The sequence below is a fragment of the Leucopleurus acutus genome, assembly GCF_964270905.1.
Source record: "Leucopleurus acutus genome assembly, chromosome: 14".
In the NCBI taxonomy this organism is placed as follows: Eukaryota; Metazoa; Chordata; class Mammalia; order Artiodactyla; family Delphinidae; genus Leucopleurus; species Leucopleurus acutus.
In genome coordinates, this window is record NC_139156.1 from 33,788,058 (window position 1) to 33,805,913 (window position 17,856).

General features: G+C 39.9%; 1 protein-coding gene across 1 annotated transcript in view; it reads right to left on the reverse strand.

Annotated features, from left to right (window-relative positions):
- Positions 1-16,892, reverse strand: part of EXOC6 (exocyst complex component 6) — a gene marked incomplete at its 5' end in the record, with an annotated part of 188,022 nt that extends 171,130 nt beyond the window's left edge. Inside the window, one exon of the mRNA XM_082855035.1 lies at positions 16,792-16,892. Within this exon, the coding sequence (XP_082711161.1) occupies positions 16,792-16,892 (101 nt within the window). The remainder of the gene's footprint in view (positions 1-16,791) is intronic.
- Between the last annotated feature and the right edge of the window lie 964 nt (positions 16,893-17,856).

Sequence of the window (17,856 nt, forward strand, 5' to 3'; positions counted from 1 at the left end):
TTTGAAAATTATCTTTTAATAGTTTTGGAGGTTTCACCAGGATGCCCAGTGGATTCACCCAGCAGAACCAGGAAACTGCATTACCAGAGAACTGCACCTCATGGGCTGCTTTAGCTTTTCAAGGGCTTCTAGGAGGAAAACTCAAGTGGCAACATACATTTAACTTTGCTGACTCTCTGTTTCTGTAAATTTTGTTTTGCTTCTTTTCCCTCTCTACAGACTGTATATTTTCATCTGGTTTCTAGTTACTACATGGCCAATAAGTTATTACCCCTAAGTGGTAGCAATGACTGAGAATTTGGTTTCATAGTTTGACATTTATTTGGTGATCCCTATACAAGGATGACAAATCTCTTGGGTACAAGATGCAAGACACTCTGGTTTGTCTATTTGTCTATTTTGAGCTCAAATTTTTTAAGAATTTCGTTTTCAGTTCTTTGATAACTAGACCAGGGAGGTTTTCTCTCTACAACTCATGTCTCTTGACCTGGGGGTGAAATTATAGAATCAAAGTTATAAAGCTCTGTATCTGTAATTCAGAAAGGTTTTTACCTCTCATTGTGTGTGATAAATCAAACAGTTTATCTCCAGAGGTTATTCAGTATTTAGATTTTAAAGTCTCTTAAGTTAAAGGAACTCTGTTTTGACTGGCTTATTGATAAAAACAAAACAACAACAACAACAAAAAAAACAAGGACTTATACAAATGGAATATTTGTAAAATTCCCAGAAAACAAAAGAAATTGAATTTCTAACACTTTAAATGTGCTAGACTTCTTTAAAAATTTCTTCCTACATGAATTAACTTAGAAACATTTTAAAAATCTAAGTTCAGGGCTTCCCTGGGGGCGCAGTGGTTGAGAGTCCGCCTGCTGATGCAGGGGACACGGGTTCGGGCCCCGGTCCGGGAGGATCCCACATGCCGCGGAGCAGCTAGGCCCGTGAGCCATGGCCGCTGAGCCTGAGCGTCCGGAGCCTGTGCCCCGCAACGGGAGGGGCCACAACAGTGAGAGGCCCGCGTATCGCAAAAAAAAAAAAAAAAAAATCTAAGTTCAAATAATTCACGTACAGTTGATCCTTGAACAACTCAAGAGTTAGGGGCACCCACCCTCCACACTGTTGAAAATCCACATATCACTTTATAGTTATTCCTCCATAACCAAGGTTCCTCTGTATCGGCATTCTGCATCCGCCGATTCAACCAACCTCGGACCCTGTAGTACTGTTGTATTTACTACTGAAAAAAAATCTGTGTATAACTGCGCAGTTCAAACCCCTGTTGTTCAAGAGTTAACTGTACAACTTCAGCAAACAAGCCTAGTTGGATCATTTTGGTTTATAAAAATAGCTATTTATTTTTTATGATTAATCATTTTATTCCACTTGGGTTTGTTTTTCCCTGAACGCACACAGGTTTACTAATCAAACAAGCTAACATTACCCTACAAAAATATTCAAGATGATTAAAAATGTAAACTTGTGCTCAACTAAGCAGAATCATTACTCTGACAAACTTTTTATTTCAACACATATTAAAGATTAATTTCTAAGATCTTTAGGTAACTTAAAACCTTAATATTAAGTTAATTAAGAGACAATCACTGGATAGCAGTTAATTTTTAAGTATAATGGAATCCTAGCAGACTGATTACTAAGCATAACTAAGTTTATATACTTTTGCTTCTTATTTTTATATGCTATTGAAAAGCTGTCGTTTCCGGATGCGTCCATGAAAGTGTTCATTTTTGCCACTTTAAGGTATAAAAGTGACGTTTGTATCTATAAGAAGTTGTATTCAGAGATTTGCTCTTATTCAGACAATTCTCAATGTTCCACTTCCGTGTTTCAATGTGAAATATAAATTAGTTACTTTGGTTAAAAGTTAGAACCATTAGCAGTACTTAAGATACTAGGAACAGTGACAGAGAAATACAACTGTGTATGTACTTCTGTTCTATCAAGGAAAAAGAGCAGCTTTCTCCTACAGCAGTAGTTTTCAAATTTGGGGGTCTCTTTTACATAACTCTCAAAACTTACTGAGAAATCGAAAAAGCTTTTGTTTATGTGGATTCTAACTATTGATATTTACCGCATTAAAAACTAAAACTGACATTTTGTGTGTGTGTGTATGGGGGGTGCTGCATAGCGCAGCTTGCAGGATCTTAGTACCCGGACCAGGGATGGAACCCAGGCCCCCAGCAGTGGAAGCGCCAAGTCATAACGACTGGATTGCCAGGGAATTCCCAAAACTGAGAATTTTTTTTTAAATTGACTGATTCATTTGAAAGTAGCAATGATGAATGCACTGCATTTTAATGTAAATAACCTCTTAGCATTATTTGAAAATAGTTTTGACCTCACAGATCCCAAAAAAAGAACAAGTGCTCTAAAGCAAACTGTTTAAGAACACAGAAGAGCACAATGAAGGACAAAACATGGAAAATGAATTTTATTTGCCTTCATTTACAATATAAGACTGAAAATACACTATGATATATGTTTAAAATTCAGCAACATTTGTTCAGTTTTGTTGGGCTTGCTTCCTTGGTTTACTGGTTAATGACCTGCCTAAAATATGAAAGGTTACTCTTTACCTTCTATGTAATCTGCCTAGATGACTGTTTTGCCAGAATAATGTCTGTACTTCATGTGGACTTTATTATATTCTTGATTATTCAATAAAACACAGAAAAGGTTTCCTCTCACTTATGAAAGAACTAAGTTTCTTTACAATCAAGTTATCTATGTTTATTTTTTAAATGCTTTACTTTCACTTTAATTAACCAAGTTTTGCTTCTCAGGCAACCTCTGACAACTGTTTTGATTTTGCCTTTCCAAATTTGGATCCTAACTATAGAAAAAATAAAATAAAACTTTCAAGATATCTTTCACACCAAAACTGTCTTGGAGATTTCCCAGAAGAACCCAGAAGAGCACAGTTATTTATTTTCATCTTATAGAAAGACTATAAATAATGAGGTTTGTTTGATATATTACTATAGTAAATATTGCACGGGAAGAGCTGTCAAATTAGAGAGATGCTCACCCTTCCTAGGTTAAATGTGTAAGTAAAAAATGTTATAATACAAACATTCTTGAAATTGTACTCTTCATGGGAAGCCCTTGAATGTCAATTTCTGGGACAAAAATTGCTAGCTATAACTATGTTTTCACTAATCAAAACTTTTAAGTAGTAATGTATTGTACCTGACAGAAAATTTTACTCTTCTCCATTCTAATATTAGTTACAGGAATAAATTAACCATAGCCGTTAAGCCTCTGTCATCTACAGATAGTCTTTGTTTCACTCTTCCGCTTGCCCGAAAGCTCTGCTATAAGCTGTAAGTCTGAGTTTATGGCTTCAACAATGGACAGTTTCAGAGCCCTGCGGCACTTCAAACTATTGACACTTCACAAAATAGACTCTTTTTAAAGTTAAACATAGAATAGCCATATGACTCAGCAATTCCACTCTTAGATATATACCTAAAAAAACTGAAAATAGACATTCAAACAAAAGCTTATACGTGAATGTTCATAGCAGCACATTCACAACAACCAAAAGGTAGAAACAACCCAAATGTTCACCAACTGATGGATGAATAAAACGTGGAATATCCACACAGTGGAATATTATTCAGCCATAAAAAAGAAAGAAGTACTGATACATTGCTACAATATAAATGAATCTCAAAACATTATGCTGGGCTTCCCTGGTGGTGCAGTGGTTGAGAGTCTGCCTGCCGATGCAGGGGACACGGGTTCGTGCCCCAGTCCAGGAAGATCCCACATGCGGCAGAGCGGCTGGGCCCGTGAGCCATGGCCGCTGAGCCTGCGCGTCCGGAGCCTGTGCTCCGCACCGGGAGAGGCCACAACAGTGAGAGGCCCGTGTACCGCAAGAAAACAAAACCATTATGCTGAAATGAAAAAAGACACAAAAAGTCATATACTGTATGCTTCTATCAATATTTTAATGAAAAATCAAAAAAAGGTAAATCCATAGAGACAGAAAACAAAGTAGTAGCTGCCAGCAGCTGGGAGAAGAGGGGGAATGGAGAGTAGCTACTTAACGAGTACAGGGTTTCCTTTTGTAACGATGAAAATGTTTTGCAGCTAGATAGAGGTAATGGTTATACAACATTGTGAATGTACTAAATGTCACTGAATTATACCTTTAAAATGGCATATTTTATGTTTTGTGAATTCTACTTCTATTTAAACGAAAAACAAGATGAAGCTTCCCAGAATTCATGAACCTACTTCCTTGTGAAACAACCATAACCAATGAAAATTACTTAAAAACAAAAAACACCATTTGAAATCTCTGAAAATTGTCCCAAGAGCATACAGCAAATGAAGAGACATTTATTCAAGAAAATCTACTAAGAACAGTAAGAGCTTATGGCCCCTGAACCACAACTAACACTCTTCCTCCAGCTTAGCATGATAGAAGCTCCATCCTGGCTGGGTGTGGCTAAGTAGTCAGGGCTTCCTCTCCCCCAGGTTTCAGTTAAGGGTCAGAAAAAGGGCAGGTATACAGCATTTCTCATCCTCCCTCCCCCACAGTTCTGTGTTACAGAAGCTAAATTCCAGGTAAGTGTGGCTGAAAGGTTGGGGGCCTCCTTCTTCCACCCAGCCCTCCTTCCTTCACCCAGCCCCATGAAGGATGTCATAGGACAGAGGCTTTCCCAAAGATGGAGTAGCCAGGAATACTGGGATCCCAACTGCCCCACCTCAGCTTGAGACAGACTGGGACCTGGGACCTGGGACCCTTTGCTGCAGTGTCTGAACCTGCGCAAGTGTCTCCTCCAGCAACAAAATACAAAGAAACTATAAGGGACTAAAAATAATTGCCTGCATGTGCAGATGGGACAAATTATGGACAAGAAGACACAAAAAGACCAAAAAAAACCCCCAACTGCCACTTCTGAAGAGCCAGGAGCAAAAATAGGGTGTCAAGAGCAAAAGCAGGGTACTATGCATGCCCCCTGCACTCAACACCACCAAAGGGGTGGGCAAACCACCTAAGCCACCCCTCCAGCCTGACCCCTGGACACACCCCTACCTTCACCCCATTTAAGGAACCAGCTGGCCCCCACCTTGAGGAGCGAGCAAAGGAAATTGTTACCTGTTTTCGCTCCCCCCCCCCGCTGTAGCAGGGGCCCCAATAAAGCCTCGCCTGAATTTCTTGTCTGGTCTCTTATCAATTTCTATTGATTAAGGAAGGCCAAGAACCCTGGTCTGTAACAAGCTCATAGGACAGAGGCTGTACACTTTAAGGGGCAGGCCAAGAAGAACAGAGATTACTGCCCCACACAGAGTCCTACTCCTCTGCCCCATCCAGAGTGCTGCTCTTTAAGAATAGTGTCACTTGAAACAGGCCATTGTTCCTGCCCCAAGCTCTGGTGCAGTGGCGCAGAGATTATCCCCACTGGAAGAAGCAGGAGAAAATTGCAAAGTTCTCCCCCAAAAAGCTGACTTTATTTAGAACAGAATGTAAGGAAGTCCAAACATTATGGTACTCTTGAAAACAATGGAGATTTTGGTAGTAAGCAATTGAGAGGAGGCTGGTACCTCCATGTGATCAACAAGTTAAATCATAGGTCAGCCAGTTTACCAAAAAGAACCAGAGAAAGAAAATGTGAAGAGCCCTCCTATGATCAGAACAAACCTCAGAGATTGGCCTGAAAAACTAACCCTGCACTCAAACACGTATTTGTACATCATGTTCACTGCAGCATTCACAACAGCCAAAAGATGGAAGCAATCTGAGCGTCCATCAACAAATAATGGATAAACAGAAAGTAGTATATACGTACAATAGTATATTATCCAGCCTCAAAAAGGAGGGAAATTCTGACACATGCTACAACATGGATAAACCTTGATGACATAATGTTAAGTGAGATAAGCCAGTCACAAAAGAACAACTATATGATTCCACTTATATGAGGTCTCTAAAGTAATCATATTCATAGAAACAGAAAGTATGATAGTAGTTACCGGGGGCTGCTGGGACAATGGGGAGTTACCATTTAATGAGTACAGTTTCAGTTTGGAAAGATGAAAAAGTTCTGGAGATGGATGGTGGTTATGGCTGCAGAGCAATGTTAATGTACTTAATGAAACGAACTGCACATTTAAAATGGTAAACTTTATGTTACATGTATTTTATCACAATTCTCTAAGTAATATTTAAAAATCAAGATTGGGAAGATTAGGGGACTTAATCCACTAGAAAAATCATTAAGCCAGGAATGAATATAAAGTAGAGAAATAAATGAAAAAGTCTATCATTTATTCCTTCAAACTTACTAAGCGTGATCTAGTTGGATGTGTTCTAGCTGCTGGGGTGTGTAGTAGATCCCTGTTACCTGGTGGTGCATTCTCCTCCCAGCTACTAAGGACCCAGAGCTGCACCCTTCTCTGGAGACCAGCGAGTAGGAGGCACTCTGCCCAGTAATGCCTGGGAAGGTATGCACCCCCCCAGCAGTCACACACTCTGGGGGGTAGCCTATAGCCAATGAGAGGTTGTTGGAGGTGGGAGTAAAAGTTCAGCCCCACTGCCTCAAAGTGGAACAACTCTGTGATATCATTCTTTTATTTCTTTTATTTTTTTAATTTTTGGCTGCACTGGGTCTTCATTGCTGCACATGGGCTTTCTCTAGTTGCGGCGAGCGGGGGCTACTCTTTGTTGCAGTGCACAGGCTTCTCATTGTGGTGGCTTCTCTTGTTGCAGAGCATGGGCTCTAGGGGCACAGGCTCAGTAGTTGTGGCACACGGGCTTAGTTGCTCCACAGCATATGGGATCTTCCCAGACCAGGGATTGAACCTGTGTCCCCTGCATTGGCAGGCGGGAATCTCAACCACTGTGCCACCAGAGAAGTCCCTGTGATAGCACTCTAACTCCAGAGCTCCTCCTGGAATCAGGCTGAGGCTAGACTTAAAATGAACCCACAGTTTTAGATCTCCTCTACTCTATCCTATTTCCCTCACTCCTACAGGTTTCATCTGAAAGTACTGCCTCAACAAATTACTTGCATAAGGGGGGAAAAAAAACTACCACTGCAAAGGGGACCAGATTTAATTGGATTAGACTGTGAAACAACTTATGCCCCTGAATACTGTTGAAAACAATAAAGCAACCAGCCAGCAATTACTGGACTCTAACATCTCAGTGTGATATCAAGATAAGCAGGCAGGGACTTCCCTGGTGGTCCAGTGGTTAAGGCTCCATGCTGTCAATGCAGAGGGCATGGGTTCAATCCCTGGTCAGGGAACTAAGATCCCACATGCCATGGGGCGTGGCCAAAATATTTAAAAAAACAAAAGATAAGCAGACAGCTTAACAGAGAGATCAGGGAAAGACATAAAGAGAATTCTGCTAAAACCACTGTCATTCCAGAGTGACTGTGTACATGCCAAGATTGTGCCCTCTGAGGAGCCGCAGCAGAGGCTTCACACTGTGAGGGAAATACACTTGACTGAAATAGTCCAGCCTAGCCACTAAACAAACAAACACAAACATAAACAAGCTCCAGGGACTTCCCTGGTGGTCCAGTGGCTAAGACTCAGTGCTCCCAATACAGGGGGCCCAGGTTCAATCCCTGGTCAGGGAACTAGATCCCACATGCATGCTGCAAGTAAGAAGTCTGCATGCCACAACAAAGATCCCGCATGCCACAGCTGAGACCTGGCACAACCAAAATAAATTAATTAATTAATTAAATAAATATTAGGGGAAAAAAAAAAAGCCCCAGAAGGTGGTTGGGGGGTGGGGGTGGGAATCAGTATCAAGGGTTGATAAAATATACTGTCTAAACAATTTAGTTTTCAACCACAACAACGAATTATGAGATAGGCAAAGACATAGGAGACTATGACCCACACACAGGAAAAGAAACAGGCCCTGTGAGAGGGCTTAGATGGTGGAGTTAACAAAGACTTCAAAGTACTAGGTTCATAGTACTAAAAACAAAACATGCTTAAAGAAGTGAAAGAAGGTATGATGACAATGTCTAATAAAATAAGAGACTATTGACAAAGAAAGAGAAATCATAAAAAAGAACCAAGTTAAAATCCTGTAGTTGAAAAGTCAACAACAGAAAAGAAACACTCATCAGAAGATCTCAACAGTAGACATAAATTAGCAGAAGAAAGACTACTTAAACATAGACTAATACAGAATATGTAATCCAAACAGAGAGAAAAAAGAATGAAGAAAATGCAGAGCTTCAGAGAAACGTGAACAGTGTTAAGCACACCAACATACACATGATGGGAGTACCAAAGTAAGGAAGAAAATGGAGCAAAAAGAGTATCTGAAGAAATAATGGCTGAAATTTCCCAAATTTGATGAAAAACATTAAACTAAACATCTAAGATGATCGACAAACTACAAGAAGGATAAATACAAAGAACTCCATACCCAGACACATCACAGTAAAAATAACGAAAGACAAAGGAAAAACCTTGAAAATAAGGGGGAAAAAACCACATATAAGGGAGTCCCACTGAGATTAACAGCTGACTTATCATCAGAAGAAATGGAGGCCAAAAGGCAGTGGGATAATATATTCAAAGTGTTAAAAGAAAAAACTGTCAACTAAGAATCTTATAATCAACAAAACTATCTTTCAAATAATGAAGGCGAAATAAAGACACTTGCAGATAAACAAAGACTGAGGGAATTAGTTACCAGCAGACCAGCCTTACAAGAAATACTAAGAGAAGTTCTTCATAATTAAAAGAGTGAACCCAGATGGCAATATGAACACATGCACACACACACACACACACAAGAACACCAGCAAAGGTAACTATGTAATTCTAAAAGACAGTATAAATGCATCTTTCTTCTCTTAACTAATTTAAAAAGCAACTGCATAGGACAATATGTACATAACTGTATTGACAACATATAGAAACATATTTGAAAATAACAGCACAAATTAAGTATGTGGGAACAAAGCTGTAATGGAATAAGAAAATGACACAACTAAAAACTCAGCAACAAATAAAGAGAATTAGAAATGGTAAATAAGGCTAATGTAACAAACTCTATAAATATACTTGCTCTCTTTCTCTCAGCTTCTTTGAAAAATAAAAAGTTATATATAGCAACAAATGTAACACCATATTGTTGTGTTTGTAACATACATAGATGTAAGATATTACAATAATAGCACAAAAAAGGGAAAGAGGAAACAGAGTTAGATAGAAGTAATGTTTCGGTACTTCACTGGAATTAATTTAGAATTAATCTGAAGCTGATTCTGAGAGCAACCACTAAGAAATAAATTTCTTTTAGACACTGGAAAAAAATCACTTAAGTAATTAAAATGTTACACTAGAAAATATTCACTTAACAAAAAATAGTAAAAAAAAAAAAAAGTCTGGGGGGACAGAGGAGCAAAAAGAAATGAGACATACAGAAAACAAAAAGTAAAATGACAGCTATAAATCCAACTATATAAATATTAACATTCAATATGAATGGATTAAACAGTCTAGTCAAAAGTCAGAGATTATCAAACTGGATAAAAAACAGAAACATCACACTTTAGATTCAAGGATAAAAATAGGTTGGGGCTTCCCTGGTGGTGCAGTGGTTGAGGGTCCGCTTGCTGATGCAGGGGACACGGGTTCGTGCCCCGGTCCAGGAGGATCCCACGTGCCATGGAGCAGCTGGGCCCGTGGGCCATGGCCGCTGGGCCTGCGCATCCGGAGCCTGTGCTCCGCAGCGGGAGAGGCCACAACAGTGAGAGGCTCACGTACCACAAAAAAAAAAAAAAAAAAAAAAAAGGGTTGAAAGTAAAAGGATAGAAAAAGAGTCAATCAATCAAGAATATGTAACAAGTATACACATTTATACACCTAACAACAGAGCCCAAAACACGAAGCAAAAACTATCCAATACCCAATAATGGATAGAACTAAGCATTATATCAAAAAGGAAGTAGAAGACTTTGAACAACTATTATCTAATGAGATCTAACAGACATCTATAGAATCTTCCACCCAGCATCAGGATACATGTTCTTCTCAATTGCACATGGAACATTCTCCAGGATAGACCACATGTGAGGCCATAAAACAAGCCTCAATGAATTAAAAGGACTGAAGTCATACAAAGTATGATCTCTGACCAAATGCAATGAAATTAGAAATTAACCATGGAAGGCCATTTGAGAAATTCACAAATACATAGAAATTAAACAACACACGTCTAAATAACCAATGACTCAAAGAAGAAATCACAAAGGAATTTTTTTTTTTTTGCAGTACGCGGGCCTCTCACTGTTGTGGCCTCTCCCGTTGTGGAGCACAGGCTCCGGGCGCGCAGGCTCAGCGGCCATGGCTCATGGGCCCAGCCGCTCCGCAGCACGTGGGATCTTCCCGGACCAGGGCACGAACCCGTGTCCCCTGCATCGGCAGGTGGACTCTCAACCACTGTGACACCAGGGAAGCCCCCACAAAGGAAATTTTAAAAATACTTTGAGATGAATGAAAATGAAAAAACACAATACCAAAACTTACGGGATGATGCTAAAGCAGTGCTTAGAGGATTATTTATAGCTGCAAAAACCTATATTTAAAAATAAGAAAGATCTCAAATCAATAGCCTACCCTTCCATCCCAAAACACTAATAAAAAGGAGAGCAAATTAACCTAAAACAAGCAAAGAAAAGAAATAAAGATTAGCTACAAAGGAAATAGATGATAGAAAAACAATAGAGAAATATCAATGAAGCGAAAAGATGGTTCTTTGAAAAGATCAATAAAATTGACATTTAGCTAAATTGACCAAGAAAAAAACTCAAATTACTAAAAGTCAAGAATAAAAGAAGTCAGTATTACCAATCATACAGGAATAAACAAGGTTACAAAGGAATGCTATGAACAATTTTATACCAACAACCTGGTAACCTAGAAGAAATGGACAAATTTCTAGAACAACACAAACTACCGAAACTGGTGCAATAAGAATAGAAAATCAGAACAGACCTATAACAAGAGATTGAATCAATAATCAAAAACCTTCCAAGAAAGAAAAGCTTTGGTGACAAATTCTACCATCTATTTACAGAAAAATTTACACTATTCCTTCACAAACTCTTCCAAAAAGCAGAAGAGTAGGGACACTCCCTAATTCATTCTATGAGGCCAGCATTACTGATAACAAATCCATATAAAGACATCATAAAAAAGAAAACTACACACCAATATCCCCTATGAATATATATGTAAAAATACTCAGTAAAATATTAGCAAACTGAATCCAACGTGTTAAAAGGCCAAATGGAATTTATCCCAGGAATCTAAGTTATTCAACATTAAAAAAAAAAATGTGATACACCACAAAAATAAAGCAAAGGGAGAAATAAAAACACATTCATCTCAATTGAGGAACACTAATCAACTCATTCTATGAGGTATTATTCTCATGCCAAAACCAAAGACATCACCAGAAAATAAAAGACCAATATCTCGTGAATATACATGCAAAAATCCTATACAAAATACTAACAAATGGAATCCAGCAACATATAAAAATGATTACACACTATGACCAAGTGGGATTTATTCTGCAAACCCAAGGTTGGTTTACATCTGAAAATTAATTAATGTAAAACACCACTTTGATACAATAAGGGACAAAATCTACATGATCATCTCAACAGAGGCAGAAAAAGCAACTGAAAAATTCAATGTTCCTTCATAATAAAAACACTCAACAAACTAGGACTAGAAGGGAACTTCCTCAACCTGAAAAACAGCATCTATGAAATTCCCATAGCAATATATGAGAGTGCCAGTTGTTCTACAACTTCACCAATACATGGTATGGTCAGTCTTTTATTAGACAAGCCAATAGTGTGGTGGTTTACCCCGTAGTTTTCATTTGCATTTTTCTAACAACTAATGATGTTAATCTTCTTTCCATGTGCTTATTTGCTCTCTACATACCTCCTTTTGTGAAGTATCCATTCAAATCACTTACCCATTTTTTTAACATATTTATTGGACTATAATTACTTTACAATGGTGTGTTAGTTTCTGCTTTACAACAAAGTGAATCAGCTAAACATATACATATATCCCCATATCTCCTCCCTCTTTCGTCTCCCTCCCACCCTCCCTATCTCACCACTCTAGGTGGTCACAAAGCACTGAGCTGATCTCCCTGTGCTATGTGGCTGCTTCCCACTAGCTATCTATTTTACATTTGGATTTACCCATTTTTTAAATGAGTTGTTTGCTTTCTTATCCGTCAGTCTCAAAGACTTCTTTTATACATTCTGGATGCAATTTTTTTTTTTTAATCAGAGATGTGACTTGCAAATATTTTCTCCGTGTCTGTGGCCTGTCTTTTCATTAACAGTGTGTTTGAAGACCAGATGTTCTCAATTTTGATAAAGTCCAATTTATCAATTTTTTCTTTTATGTATTATGCTTTTGTAATAGTATCTAAGAAATCTTTGCCTAACCCAAAGTCACAAAAATTTTCCCCTGTAGTTTTTAGGAGTTTTATAGTTTCGCATTTAACGTTTAGGTTTACGATCCATTTTGAGTTAACTTTTAAATATGATGCAAAATACATTTAAAAGTTCATTATTTTCCATATAGATATCTGACGTTCCACTACTGTTATTTAAAAAGACTATCTTTTCCAATGAATTGCCTTTACATCTTTGCCAAAAATTAACTGACCATGTGTGTAAACCTATTTATGGAGTCTTCTCAGTTTCACTGATCTATTTGTCTAGCTTGATGCTAGTACCACACTGTCTTGATTACTGTAGCTTTATAATAAATCTTAAAACCAGGTAATGTAAATTCTCCAACTTTTCATGTTTTTCTAAGTTACTTTGGCTATTCTAGGTCTTTTGCATTTCCATATGAACTTTAGAATCAGTTTGTCAATTTCTACCAAAAAAATTGCTGGATTTTTATTGGGATTGTCTTAAATCTAAAGACCAGTTTGGGGGAAATGACATCTTAACATTATTGAATCTTCTGATTCATGGATACAGCATATGTGTACATTTATTTAGGTCCTCTTTAATTTCTATTAGCAATGTTTTATAGTTTTCAGGTAAAAATCTTTCACATTGTTTGCCATATTTATCCCTATGAATTTCATATTTTTTGATGCTATTAATTTTTATTTCAATTTTTGATTGTTCATTGCTAGCACACAGAAATACAATTGATTTTTGCATACTGATTTGGTGTCCTATACACTTGCTAAACCCACTTAACAGTTCTAGTAGCTTTTCTATGCATTCCATAGGATTTTCTCTACAGATAATTACATTATCTGTAAATAAAGATGATTTTCCAATCAAGATTTTTTTCCTTATCTTATTATACTGGCTAGGACCTCTAGTACAGTGTTGAATAGAAGTTATGAGAATGAACATCCTTGCTTTATTCCTGATTTTAGGAGAAAAGCATTCAGCCTTTCACCGTTAAGTTTAATGTTAGCTACAGGTTTTTCATAGATGCCTTTTTTCAGGCTGAGGAATTTCCATTCCTCGTTTCTGAGGGTTTTTATCAGGAATGAATGTTAGATTTGTCAATGCTTTCTCTGCATCTATTAAGATGATCATATAATTTTTTTTAGTTTAATATGAATTACGTCAGTTGGTTTTTCAAGTGTTAACCAGCATGCATTCTTGAAATAAATCCCATTTATTATTTTTATATATTGTGGATTTAATTTGCTAAAATTCTGTTTAAAGTGTTTTAATGCGTGTATTAATAATACTGGTGTATAGTTTCCTTTTCTAGAAATGTCTTTGTTTAGTTTTGGTATCAGGTTAATGTTGACCTCAAAAATTGAAGTTTATCAATTTTACTGATCTCAAAGAACCAGGTTTCAGTTTCACTGATTTTCTCAACTGTTTTTCTATTTCCTATTTCACTGATGTCCACTCTGATCATTATCATCTTTCTTTGGCTCTTTTGGATTTCATTTGCTCTTTTTTTTTCTAGTTTCTTAACTTAGAAGATGAGGCCATTATTTTAAACCATTCTTTTCCAGTAAAGGTGTTTAGTGTATTTCTCTCTAATTATAGATTTAGCTGTATCCCACAAATTTTGATATGTTGTGTTTTCATTTCATTCGTTCAAAATACTTTCTAATTTCTCTTTCCATTTCTTCTTTCATCCATGGGTTATCTAGATGTGCGTTGTTCAGTGTTCAAATATTTGGGAATTTTCCAGATACTTTTCTACTGACTTCTAATTTAATTCCATTGTGGCCAAAGAACCACATCATATGCCAGGCCCTGTGAAAAGTGTATAATATGCTTCTCATTTAATCACCTGGCTTCCTCCAGGAAGACTGATCTGATAAAAAGTGAGTCAGGAAAAGGTCAGGCTGAAAAAAATCTGCCACTAAGAAAAATAATATTAATAATAACTATAACAACATAAGCCTACATGCCAGCTAAAACTTAATTGAGAAATAACAACAAAAATTAATCTTAATGCTGAAATATTTATGGATGAACTGCTGTCTGGGATTTGCTTCAAAATAACCCAGGGTGAGGAAGAGTGGAAATGGGAAGAGATCAAATGAGACTGGCCAGGGGTTGAAATGAAGCTAGACGATAAATTCATGTGGTCCATTAGACTTTTCTACTTTTTAAAACACTTAAATTTTCCCATAATTAAAGTTTTTTTTAAATTTAGTATTAGCATGTCACTCAGTGAAACCTTGGGAAAAGATAACAGTAGCTTAAATTGTTCAAGAGAAAAAACCACTAATAGTGCCTTCTACATGTGTGTGCAAAGAGTCTGCTTATAAATGAGAGATGACAAGTGTATATATAGGATAAGTATGAGTCAACGTAGTTCGCTAAAAAGAAGAGTGTGGGTTTCAACAAAGTGAGCAGGTTACAAAAATGTCCAGCAAAATAGAACAGAATGATAACACCATGAATACATATATTCTATTTGTGTCACAAGAATCTCTCAATATACAGTTGACTGTTGAACAATGAGGGGTTAGGGCCTCGGACCCTTCATGCAGTGACAAATCCACATATAACCTATAGTCAGCTGTCCATACACTGGTTTCCTCCATATCCCAGGTTCCACCCAACTGTGGATCATGTAGTACCACGGTATTTGCTATTTAAAAAATTCCAGGTATAAGTGGATCGACAGTTTAAATACATATTGTTCAAGAGCCAACTGTATTTCAAATTTTTCTTCTAAGTCAATTTCATCTGCTATCAAGGATACTGCCTAGCACATTTTCTCAAGAAGAAGCATCTCCTTCATAACCAATACTATTTTCAAAAATGGACTGTTCTGATAACTATACCACATACTGTACTCTTTCAGTTTCACCACGCAGTGAGGAAAACAAAGCTTCCTTTTAGTCTATGATTTCTACTTTCATTACCAAATGCAGAGTTTTATGAAAAGAATTACATTGAAAAATTAAGAAAATGCACTAATTATTCTTATCATATCATAAATGGAACTTCATTTGACAAAAATATATCAGATGCCTACCACATGCTCCGTGTTAGGCATACAGCAGTAAACAAATAGGCAAGGTCTCTAAGGTCCTGAGCTTTCTGGGCATCTAAACACCCACCCCTCCCCTGTCTACAAATAAAGAATCAAGGTCCAGAGAAGTTAAATGATTTTTGCCCATGACCTCACACTTCATCAGTGGTTAGACTACGGTAAACCAAGAACCCAGGTCTCCGGATTATCAGAGCAAGGTGGATTTACATCATAACTTGAACTGGCTTCACTTTATACTACATCCTCAGTCCACAAAATATCCAGCGCTCCATTTCTAGGTATGTATCCTGAAGAAATGATAATGATTAAAGCCCAACGAGTCCCAAGTTCCCTAAGTGAATAATAATTTCATTATCATCACAGCGAAAAATGAAACCTTATGCTTAAAAGGCACTCATCCTTGAAGAAAGTGCCTAACGCTGTAATGGATCACTATAGTACCCGGCTAATATTCTATTAGGGCAGCAGGTATTCAGTCTGGAATATTCATTGTTCTTGTACTATTTTTAAAGGGTGGAGATTCTTTTTAAAATAAACTGCGAAATGCATGCAAAATTAATGAAACGTTCGTAAATAAGTAAAAGCTCCCCAGGCTTGCCGAGCGAGCGCACGGTCACATCAGCGCGTTCCCGAGCGTCAGCTCCTCCCCTCCAGCCCACGCTCCCTCCTCGCCCACTCTGGCCGCGCGGGAGGGGCGATAATGGTGCCGGCGTCTCCCGCTCAATTTCAATTCTCCCACGCCCTCGGCAGCCCAGCTCGCCAGGGTTTCCACCTGCGCGAGCGTCGGTACCTCGGTTACGCCGGCTGTCGGCACTTAACCTTCGCCTCCGCCACGTCCGCAGCCAAGCCGCCCCCGGCCCCTGCACGATCCGAGAGCCAGGAAGCCCCAGGCGCGTCCTCGAGACCCCAGGCCAGGGCCGGGACTGGACTGCGAAGGCGGGGCGGCGCCGCGGCTCCCGGGGTCAGAGGCGCCTTGGCAGCCACACCCTCCAGCTGCGCTGTGACAGCTCCCGCGGCTGCGGCGGGCCGCGCCGACAGGTGTAGCCTCCCGTGCCGCCCCGCCCCGGTCCCGGCTCAGGTCCCGGCCAGCCGCCCTGAAGCGCCCCCACCTGCCCGCCCGCCCCCTCGCGCACCACCTGTCTGGCCGCTCCGCGCGCCACCGGCGGCGGACGACCCGCCCGGCTCCCGACGAGCGGCCGGAGGGGGCAGCCCGACACCCCGGGAGGATGAGAGCTTTACCGGAGGGTGGGCCCCACGCAGGCGGTGTCGGTGCTCTGGATCTCCTGCAAGATCCGCTCGTGCTCCGGAACGGTGCCCAGACCTTCGCCGCTCTCCGCCATCTTGGCTGGAAGCTGAGAAGCCAGCGAGGCGCGGCGCCGCGAGAACCGCGGGGGCGAGCGGCCTGTGGCGCGAGCGCGAGGGGCGGGGAAAGGGGCGGGGCGGGCGGGGCGGGGCGGGCAGCGCAGGGGCGCGCGGGTGGCGTGGGAGGCAGCGCGCGGGCCCGCGACCAGGTGTCGGGTCTCCACACCTGCGGGGAGGCCAAGGTACTGCCGGGGGCGGCGGGGAGTGGAGACGCATCACCTCCAGCTCTCGCTCGGCACTTGTCCCTAGTTGCTGTCTATTAACTGGCTGGGCTTTAACATAGATCCCTGTATTCTGTGTGCCCGACCCTCTGCTACTCGCTGGGGATACTTTAGTAATGAGGGAGGTCGACAATCTGTAATAAAAGCTACGGGAACGTTTAACAGGGAGGCCTGATGTACTACTCTGGGTGGTGGAGAGTCAGAGAAAGGAAACCGTGTACTCAAGAAAAGCAAAATGGTGTGTGGGAGTAAGATTTATTTTAGGAATGAGCCAGGAAGATCCCAGCTGGCGACTGCTCTGAATGGATTCCTGTCCCTGCCCGCGGGAAGTCCACAGAGGCCAGTCAACTTGGAAATAAATTATAAGCGCCAGAAAAAGTAAATGACGTAAAACTATGACACCTTATGGCAAAGATAAAAGTGCAATGTGTGATTTCATGCCAAAGTCCTAGAACCCAAGTGCCCCCAAGTTGCTGTGGCTGGGATAAGGCATGGAAGCTCTAGACAGCAGTGGGCATCAGCGAGATGGGAAAGAAAGGCAGGTGGCTTGGGCAAAGGTACTAGTGTAGAAGAGTTCTGTTTAGTGAAGTGTTTGTGGGACGCTGAGTAAAGCAGTTTGTCATGGTCAAAGCAGCGACTGAGAAGGTTAATCAGGAAGAGAGTACATACCTAGCCCTGAGGGACAAATATTTTCTGGTCTCCATTAATCCAGGGCTCTGAA